A 10421-nucleotide genomic window follows, 5' to 3' on the forward strand; every position below is an offset into this window, starting at 1 on the left:
GTGCCAGGATGCTCCTCATTGTCCTGGCATGCAGTCTGTCAGTGGCAGCCATGGGCCAGCAGGTAGAAGACGACTGGATAGACCCTCATGATATGCTCACCAAAACGGTGAGGAAACCTGCAGAGGTTGGGTGATGTTCAATGTCTTTTGTTTTGTTTTTGCTAAATCGCAATCGCCTTGACTTCCCTGAGGCCATGTTGCTGTTTCTGCTGTGACAGTTGTGTGTGTGTGTGTGTGTGTGTGTGTGTGAGTGTGAGTGTTTTCCTTGCAGCCAACAAACAATGTGCCAACCAAAAGAAGCGAGCATACTCAGGACCCCAGCCAGCAGACACTGTGTGACCAGAAGGTGGAGTCTCTACAGAAGCAGGTCAGCAGTCAAAGGGTTTATGAACCCTTTATTTTCCTTTTTCTAAGTCTTTCTGTGGAGAGCAATCATAGGAATGCAGTGTACTTAGAGCTATACCACAGGTTTTTTTTGGGGGGGAAGCTGTCACACTGAAGTGACTATTCTGTCAATTTTTATTGACATTATTCTTTTCGGTGTTAGTCATTTTTCTAACCCAACATATAACGGACACCAGACAGAAAGTAAACCAATAAACAAGATTCATCAAATAATTCCCAAAAGAAAGTCAGGAACAAACAAAACAAAGGCTGAAGATCCCAGCCAAAAAGAATAAAAGATGGGAAGATGCGGGACCATCTGCACAATGGGCCGTCGTTTCTCGCACCTTCCCCTAAATTGCCTAATGGAAATCTAAACCTAAAACAAAAGATGAATAACTTAACCACTGGTAGCCTCCAGCCCAAAGTAATGCAACACACTAAGATAACAAAACCCCCAGCACCTAAAATGCATGGAGGTTTAACCAAACCTGTTTGTGACAAAGGAGAAAAGGGTGAGGAGAGAACACTCCTCATAGGTGTGCTGTTGCCTGTGTGTGTGTTCTTAATCTCCTCTTCTGTACCTGCACTCTCTGCCCTTTTATCACCTCCCCCACTCCACCAGAGCACCAATTACACTCAGGTGTACTCAGGTAGAGATGGAGGACAGTGCCATGAGAAACAAACACAGAGAGAAAGATACACAGCACGGGCACACATAACAAATGAGAAAACCTGTAAAGTATTGTGCTTTTCTTAATTCAGATCGAAGAACAAGAGAAGAAAATCAAGCTCGCTTCACAGCAGCCTACATGCACTCCAGTGTTCAGGCGATTCCTGAGCAGACTCCTGAAGGAAATACAAAGAGTTGGTGTGGTATGTGGTCATTTCACGCGTTATGTGGCATTGAATATATATTTTCTAATCTTGGATGCATTATACCAAGCCTCCCATGCAATCATCATGGGGCGTAAATTTGCTGAAGTTTTCAAGCTCTGTTTAAAACTATTCAGACAGAGTTCTGGTTCAGTATCAAGTTCTGTTCCAGTTCTCATGTGCATTTAGCACAATACAGTAGAAAACAGGGTATTAATATTTAAACACGTCCCCATTTCTTCCCAGCCCACTGACTCCACAGACGTCTTCTATGATGCCAAAATCAAGCTGTCCAGACAATCCATGACTGAGATTGAGATGATTCTGAAGGGTGAAGAGAGCTGTAGAACAGGGGCTGTGGACAATGCTATCAGTAACATACTGGTGGATCTCAGACCACATAATTATGAGGCATGTGAGTGGCGTTTTGAAGACATCGTTGGCGTGGAGCTTGACGTCGTGTTGAAAGTACTGGTAAGCTGAAATTGCACACAAGATATGTCAGTCATGTGCCTTACATTGTCTACAAACACACCTGTTTTATGTGGGACTTTTTATTTTTTTAACAATACATTTACAATCTAACTGACAATCCACTTCTCACCAAGTTTTAATTAAGTTTTAAGTGTTACAGTCTGTTTTCCATCTCAAGCAACCAGTCAAGTTGTACTCTGTTCTCTCAGTCTGTGTTCCAGGTTGGGCTGTGTATTCTGATCATAGCGGCCATCATATGCACTGAGCTGTGGTCAACGGTATCCTGGTTTTTGCAGTTTCACATACTGTTTCCTGTGTGCTTCTTTGTTAGTTTTATTTGGAACTGGTTCTACCTGTACAAGGTAAAGAAAAGCAGAGCTGTTGCTCGTGTTTTGCTGTTAAGTTTTTTTTGTCTTAGATAAGTCTGTAATACTATTCCTTTTGTTTTTTTCAGACTGCCTTTGCCGAACACCAAAACAAAATGGCGCAGTTGTATCACATTGGTGAAAAATGCAGTGGATTGAAAAAATTTGATTGGACTGATAGCTTGAAGGGTGAGCCAGTTTGAATATATCAAAGATATCATCAAATTTGTACACTTGAGAAGCAGGAGAATTTTCCCACAACAGAATACTTGAACATGTAATAACTGACTTTTTTGCCACTCGGGGACAGTGGGAGCTAGTTGGAAACACAAAACTGACATATCTACACCTTTTTAGTTCATATGGTGATGTTGTTAGCAAACAGTTGCTTATTTACTCACCCAACAGTTATTGATTAACATTATTATTTTAAGTTGTTTAAGTCTAATATTCACTCTGTATTAGCTCTCTCTGGTCTGTGTAAAGTATCTGGCTACAGCTGTTAAATGCTCTGCTGTGTTAACCAGCCACAAGCTAACTTTGTCCATCTGCTTTTTGGTACTGAGCAGGTAATGAACGGGTTTTTTTTAGGCTTTTCCACTAAAAAACAGCTGCCTGCTGCTGTAACTTGTTAGGATTCATTAATTCTCTGTAGATTTGTCACTGCAAGTGACTCTTTTCGTCCTCCTCCTTATTATAAAGATATGATTATAGCAACTTGAGTGTATTTCTAGACTTGGTTCGGCCTTCCAGACAAACTCAGAGCGATTAGACTCCACAACAATTAATATGATGCTGCTTGTGTTTATTGTTAAACTCATTATATATTACAATTACTTTATTGGTACTACCACCACAGGGAAGTTAGATGGACTGAAACATTAATAAAACGTTTCAAATAAATGATTTAGTCTTCTTGAGGATTTTGAGAGGATGCACTCTCTGCTGCATACAGTGATACCAAAGCTTTGAAGCAAGTTTTTATACAAACTCTATTCTGTTGCTTTCTTGGCTACATCTACAATGTTATTTTCTTTTGTGGCAGAGTTTTTTAGAAGCACCTTTACTCTTCAAGATGATCCTTGTAAGGAATACTTTGAAGCCATCTTCGTCGATCCGTTACTGTTGGTACCTCCATCCAAGGTAGGTTAGGACTAAGACTACGACTGTACTGCTTTGGTTTTTTGAGTTGAGGATATAGAATGAACTCTATCATGATAATTTGTTCCTGCTCAACATCAACACTCTTCCTGTGTTTAAAGTGGCAATAGTTTTGAATGTCTGTGGGATTGGACTTGGCACAAACAAAGTTACATTTTAGTTGACCTTCTCTGTTTAGGCTCTCTCGGTTACCATCGTAACCTTCTTCACAGAGCCGCTGAAGCACATTGGCGAGGGAATCAGTGATTTTCTTCGAGCCCTCCTCAAAGATCTACCAGTTACCTTGCATATCCCAGTAATGCTCATGCTTGCGGTAAGGAGCGGTGATAAAAAATCCACACATGCAAATAAATAAAATCAGACAGTTTCTCAATACTAATATATTTATTTGACTCCTCTACAGGTATTCATGTATGTATATGGGCCGGCAGCCTTCCAGTATGGCATCATGGCTCCTTTCCGATGAACTCGGCAGAGACTGTGCAGAACATCAATCTCAGCCAGCAGAAAGGCAGCCTTCAAAGACAGACGTTCAGGTGAATTCTTTTTAAAAAGCATGAACACTAAATCTAATTAAAATACTTAAACTTAAAATGGTGCTTCTTAACTGTGATTAACCTTTTAAAGTACCTTGTTTGTTATATTTTACTGCTTCAGCTTGCCACAAGCAATAATTATAAAAAAAATAATAGAAATAATAATAAAATAATAATTAATAATAGTTTGATTTATCCAGTGTTTTTCCATGCTTGTGAGCTTGTAAAGCCACTTACCAGTGGACACATTTTGTATCGTTGTATGTACTGTATGTCGTATATGCATGCGAATATAAGAATAGAGCTGCGTCAATCAGTTGATCAATAGATGTGTGAGACAAAGTTAGTTGCCAACTATTTGGATAATTGATTCATCTTTTAAGTTTTTCAACCAAGAATGCCCAAATTGTATGGAGTTTCTGCTTTTCTTCATCATTTATGATTGTAAATGAAAAGTCTTTTAGATTTGAACTGGTTGGTTGGACAAAAGAAGCGATTTGAAGATGTCACTTTGGGAAATTGTGATGAGCAGATTAGACATTTTTTTTGACATTTATAGACTAAACAATTAATGGATTAATTTTGGAAGTAATCGACAAATAAATCAATGATGAGAATTTATTTTAGTTTTTGCCCCTTATATGAATAACACTAATTAACTAAATGATGATATTGATCTTTGATTTGAAATACATTTTAGCTACCATGTTTATCTGGTCTCTAACCATAAAATAATTGTCTGGTCTGATACTTAGATTTACCTTAGAATCAAGTTGTGTCACAACAATACGGAAGTTTATTCAACAGCATATGAGTGGATTTAGGTCATGTATTTTTATTACCATTTGAAGGTTTGTAGCATCTCTCCCTTTTTATACTGAACTGCATCAGGGATTTAAAGTCACACTTTTGGGATACAACACAGACATTGTCTTAATTCCTAAATCCATTTTATTATGTCAGTTATTTAGATGACATGTAGTTAGTAAAGTTTTATTGGTGTAAATATCCCTATATCTAAATATTTTATACTTTGGTTTATGAATGTAATATTTTCTTATAGCATTAACATGCAAATAAATAGCGTATAAGTGTGTTTGTGTTATATGTTTCTGATGTACACCATCTCAATGCAGGACCATCCAGCCTCAGCAGAAGACAGGACAGAGGTGGAAACTGTCGAAGTTCCCGTTCAGGAATCATCTCCAGTTTTGGGGGAGTAGACGACTTCTACATCTGTCAAAGCAGGAAGAAAAGCCTCATCTGTGTGTGTTGCTTTTTGTCGGACTATGGAGACAAATGATGCCTCAGACAGTTAATGATCAAGTAGTTAAAAGTGTTTCCAGCTAACGTTATCTTGCTGCTGTGCGGTGAGCCTACTGTTTTGTTTTCATGCTGATTTTTAGCTCAGTCGGCTGCACAGCGACCAGGCTAAATCAGGTTTCAGTGAAACTGGAAATGTATATTTTAAAAACACTATTGTTTACCTGATCTGGTGTGTCCTAACTGTGGGCAAGAATCATGGGCTTATAAACTAGGTTTTCCTAGTTTTACACTTATAACACTGATTGAGGTTTTATCATGATGACCACGTAACTGCTGGTTTCAATTTTAAATGAAATATACATTTGGATTTTGTAATTTATAAGGGATAAAAAAAACATTTTCTTAATTCTGTTTTTTTGCAATAAAATATTTTTGTAGCTATTCGTGGTTTGTATGTAAAGGCCTGGTTGTATTGATGCTGAAGTCAGTATTCCTGAACGGCACTGTCACTTCTTTTCTTTGTTTTTTGGAAGGAGAAAAAAACTTGTGTACAAAGCTTGACAGGATTGCTGACATTATTGTTTTGGCACAGTGGAAGGAGGGAGTAATCAGTGAGTTTCATTAAATTCATAAACCAATCGTTCTGAATCAATAAAAGAGTAAAGTAAGAAGATTCTGTCACAAAACTGCTGACATATGAAAATAATGGACTTTCATTGGAGATTTTCTTCATCCGGTGGCCAGAAACAAGACTTCAAATGAGTATAATGTTGCTTCATGCCTGCTGGATGTGTAAATAAGAAACTGTTTGCTAAAGTGTTTGCTATATCAACTTTATAAATTTGACATAAGCAACCTCTTAAACCAAAAATACCTCACCACGCACTTCTTTTCAAGGTTCCTTCAGTCTGTTTTACTTACATTTACTCCACACATCTGTGCAGCAACATTGACTTTTGATGTTTGTTGGTCCACCTACTGTATACTTTCTCCTGTAACACCATGATGATGTGCTGAAGCATCATGAAGTAAAATACTAAATGGTTTGCAGCTTACAGATTTTTAAAAATGGACGTAATGAAATGTTACTCAACCAATCGAAAGGAGGCTGGGGTAAAATAACGTCCCCTGAATGTTGTCTAGACTCTGGTCTCTGCAGAGTTCCGGTGCTTTACAGCGTGTCCATGTTTTCTATTCTTGTGTATATTTTCGCAAATATGGCAAAATACGTGTTTATCACAGTTTTAAACTTTTTTACAGTTTTATTGCAAAAGTTCTAAGAGGTGTGCCGGAAATAAAACATTAAGTGGGCTCTGGGAGCAAATTATGTTTTGTCACTTTAATTGTTTGTAATTCTCAATGGGAAATAAAATGTTGTTATAATGAATTTGTTGTTCCTTGACCTTCTCAGCAGCTTTGCTCTGGGATACATGTCCTGATTGCCCTGCTTTTAGATTATCTTTGCGTGTGCTTCTATCAGCACACACCTCTAAACCCCTGGAGAAAGACAGACAACACGATTTAAAAGAAGTATCGATGTCTAATAAGACTGCATGTTTTCACAGCCACAACCCAAAGGATATCCATCAAGAGTCAAGACTCTCAGTGATGACTTTCAGTGTTTTGGCATTACATTTCACAGCCATGTGCATGCACACCATGGCAAGATGTATTTATACAACCAACAGAGTCTTCAGGAAGTGATGTCCCTGCCTGGGAGGAGAACTGTTTGAGAAAAGGATAAGGAGATTGAATGAAGCCATAACCTGTATCATTAATGACAGAAGTGAATGATTTGTAGGTTTGAGGTTGCTCGTTCTTAAATGATCTCTTGGTAAGCTGAAAAGTTATGTGCAATCGTTTCATTTTGGTCCATAAAACGATCCTTAGATTCCTTATAGCTTATTTCAAAACCCCATCTGAGGAGGTGTTTTGTTAAATATGCAACTGGACTGTGTCAGTGGTGCTCGAACAGAGCACTTCATGTTGCACACAGGGCTGCAGCTACCACTGAAGACACTGAGGTCATTTCCTTTGGTATTTTGTGTGTGTGGGAGTTTTAGCTAACACAGGGGAGTTTACATTCCACAATTAAAAACAATCTCTTGGTGTACGTATCACAGGCTGATCCCAGTATTTCAGAGACTATTACAACAATGCTACTTTTTATTTTGCCGTGGTAATGACAGTGTGCATCCAAAATTATGGAAGCCATGAGAGGCACGTGAAAAAAATCTGCTCATCCATAGTCTTATCTAAACTGCCTCCTCTGCTTTTATGACTTATGAGAAGGTGGAAAGAAATGTTTTGCTTCCTTCCTCAATCCTCCTCCTTCCTTAATCTTTGTCAGTTAGTATAAAAAGGGTTGGCACTTAAACCCCTCAATGAATGAGTTCTTCTTTAAGCATTTACTCATAAAATGATTCATTAAACATTTAGTTGTATAATTATTAATTCATTTATTTATTTAAAGTAATAATTTCAAAGATTTTCATGTTAATAAATATCTGCTCAGTCGTCATCTGCTGCTGAAGGAGTTAACACAATGATGACTGAGCCTGTTGGGCCTGCTGATGAGGGCCCCGAACATTTGCTGTAATACCAAAGATGAACACCGGGTGTCGGTGGCAACTTTCCAGGAAAGATATCACAAGTGGCGTGCAGTTAGTCACGCGTTCCCCAGCAGTGGTTGGTTGCCCAGAGAGAGCGGGTGGTTTTGTGAACAAACAACGAAAAAAAACGATAACGGCGGACAATACCGCTTAAAAAATTAAAGTGCCATTCGCTTTCATGTGGTGTCGTTATGGAGACGTGGCAAAGCTGCCAGCTGACAACTGAGTGACATCACACAGGCGACACTGGATCTCTGGGAAGCACTGAGGGCCAAAAACACACCTACAATTGCCGCTTCCGTAAATCTTTTATACTGCCACTTTAAGCATGTTATCATATGATTGTATATTTGTTCATTTATTTGAGCATGTTGTTATGTAATTATGTATTTATTCATTTATCAAGGCATTTAATTATACACATACTAATTTACGTTTATATTTATGAATATATGTAGCTTTGTCTGACTAAAACCCTCCATAAGCAGTACAGCAGAGATAAAGCAGCTTAATTATTATTTTTTTTTATCTTATCTTTTAAATTTTCTTTATACCTTGGACACATTTCTGTCCTCTTGGCGACCGCCGGGTGTCCCCCGAGCCGTAGATTTGGAACCTCTGCGCCGCCTGATACTCATTTCCTGATTGGCTGCCCGGGAAGCTGCGTGCTGTCACAAAAGAACTCAGCTGAAAGGACTTCTCTCTGCTGCTAAGTTTCTGTCTCTGTCAGACTCTTGACAGCCCGCACGCGCAATCAACTGGCGTGTCCACGTGCTCAATCAATCAATCAATCATGGAATTATTGGGTCGATATCTGGACAGGAGCAACTCCATTAGGTGAGTTTCTTTTTTTATTTTTTTGAATGGCTGGAGTTAAAAAACGTTGTAACACTTGCTTAAGTGTTCAATAGTTACAAAGAACATACGATATATTGTGTGGGCTGAAGTGAAACCAGCTTATTCACGCGACTTAGTTGTTGTTGTCTTGCACTTAAACATCAGCACCAGCTCTCCAACACATCTGACAGGAGCAGGCAGCTATGTACCTCAACACGTACAGCTGCACGTAACTGTGAAGTGTGCCATTTAACTACAGATTAAGTCCCAACGTTAAAAAAAGGGGGGGGGGGGGGGGGGGTAGATGTGGAAAGTAGAGGCTGTGGGCAGGCTGTTGGGAAAATATTGAAAGTGCATTCACTGAGCTAACCTTGGACTTGAACCTAGGTAGCACCATGAATGCAGGCAGTGTACTCAGTACATGGAGTCCTTCCTGTAACAAAAAAAAAAAAAAAACTGCTACTAAACTATTGCTCAAGCAGACGAAAAAATGATCATGAAAGGACTGCTTTCACTTCTGTTTTTGGGGGGCTTTATTCATCTCTTAGTCAAAAATGAGTAGAAAATGACAGTTAAACAGCTTTTTTCACTTTGCTGTGTTGTGTTGTTTTCAGCTCTGTCACAACTCAAGATGTTATCAAAGAGGAGAACCTGAGAGACGACCTCAAGTTTTACTTCATGAGCCCGTGTGAGAAGTACCGGGCCAGGCGACACCTGCCCTGGAAACTCGGGGTGCAGATTCTCAAAATTGTCATGATCACTACACAAGTATGTTCCCATGACAACATGTTTTTTCAGGAATCAGTGAAAGGAGTTGGTGGTGATGTTTTGTCTGGAGTTTCACATGGGGAGGGGTCCTACATAACATCTGAGATGGTTTGTTTTTGTCAAATGGGAGATGACGAAATCAGTGAACTCCACCCATGTATCTGAACACTGCTCCTCTGGCTGCCTGGTGTTCAGAAGAAAAAAGAAGTATACAGTTGTCTCTCCAGGCTGCAAAAATCAAAAGTAGACATAAAAGTCACCTAGAACATGAAGTCCGTCGTTGTATGTGATCTTTAAAATGCTGAGAGGACAGAGTTCATATCAGTGTTGTAAATCGAAATGACAGATAATGCCGTCCGTTATGATTTCAGCTCTGGTGGCCAACGTTACATAAGTTGAAACCAGAGGTGTACAAAGTATTATGATCCTTTACTTTGGTATGGGCACTGGGAAAATGTCTCCACCACAAAGTAAAAGAACTGCACTTAAAGTGCAAACAAAATGTACTTCTGTTAACTGTAATCTTGACATGTTTGATCAGATCACATGTGGACAGCTTCATGCCTGTCAGTTCACACCTGGCATTAACTTGTGTTATGAGTGTCAGATGTTTTTACACAAAGAAAGAAATGTCTTCATGTATAATGTTTGCCGAATTAACAAGAAGGCCTAAAGTAGTTGAGAGTGTGTGGTGGACGGCTTATCACAAAGTTTATAAAGTTTATCCTAATGCAACTACACTTAAAATTGAGCGTTTAGTAAAGGGAGTCTGGGGCCTTTCTCCTCTGGTAACAAAGAAAGTGCCTGTATTGGTTACTGTTCAATGTATTTGTAATATTTGACAGTTTACCATCAATGCAATGTTGTCTTCTTTTGTTAATGTTGTGTAAATGATGGAATCTGTTGAAATAGTATGTTCAGCCAGCTGCTAAATGTTGGCAGATAACATGCACTTAGACACAGAATCAGACAAACTGACACTTTTAAACACCTGTGTTCACACCTGTACCTTGAGCTGTCCACATGTGATTAGATTGCTCAGAACAGATGTTAAAAACAAATGTAAACAGAAGAAGTAGAAAGTTGTATAAAATGGAAAGAACTGGAACCTGAAATGTGTACAAAAGTCAAGCACATTAGTA

At 38.8% G+C, this 10421-nt stretch overlaps 2 protein-coding genes across 2 annotated transcripts in view; both read left to right on the top strand.

Annotated features, from left to right (window-relative positions):
• Positions 1-28: 28 nt before the first annotated feature.
• LOC115591550 (chloride channel CLIC-like protein 1) lies at positions 29-5702 on the top strand. The gene is made up of 10 exons (XM_030433636.1): positions 29-62; positions 258-367; positions 1150-1260; positions 1507-1734; positions 1944-2096; positions 2189-2288; positions 3145-3242; positions 3439-3573; positions 3664-3796; positions 4933-5702. Exons 1-9 carry the CDS (start codon positions 29-31, stop codon positions 3724-3726), a joined length of 1032 nt encoding a protein of 343 aa, XP_030289496.1. The 3' UTR covers positions 3727-3796; positions 4933-5702.
• A 2638-nt stretch (positions 5703-8340) lies between these two features.
• The window catches only part of LOC115591551 (mucolipin-2-like), a 13882-nt gene continuing 11801 nt past the window's right edge, over positions 8341-10421 (top strand). The window contains exons 1-2 of the mRNA XM_030433637.1: positions 8341-8511; positions 9126-9279. Of these exons, the coding sequence (XP_030289497.1) occupies positions 8468-8511; positions 9126-9279 (198 nt within the window). The 5' untranslated portion in view covers positions 8341-8467. The remainder of the gene's footprint in view (positions 8512-9125; positions 9280-10421) is intronic.

This window comes from Sparus aurata, chromosome 11, assembly GCF_900880675.1.
Source record: "Sparus aurata chromosome 11, fSpaAur1.1, whole genome shotgun sequence".
In the NCBI taxonomy this organism is placed as follows: domain Eukaryota; kingdom Metazoa; phylum Chordata; class Actinopteri; order Spariformes; family Sparidae; genus Sparus; species Sparus aurata.

What these genes read in the sequence shown, in the direction of transcription:
- LOC115591550 (XM_030433636.1), top strand. Translation starts at nt 29, where the DNA reads ATGCAGTCTGTCAGTGGCAGCCATGGGCCAGCAG. An exon ending in TGGCAGCCATGGGCCAGCAG is followed by an intron (nt 63 to 257) that starts GTAGAAGACGAC and finishes TGTGAGTGTGAG; the next exon opens with TGTTTTCCTTGCAGCCAACA. An exon ending in AAATACAAAGAGTTGGTGTG is followed by an intron (nt 1,261 to 1,506) that starts GTATGTGGTCAT and finishes ATTTCTTCCCAG; the next exon opens with CCCACTGACTCCACAGACGT.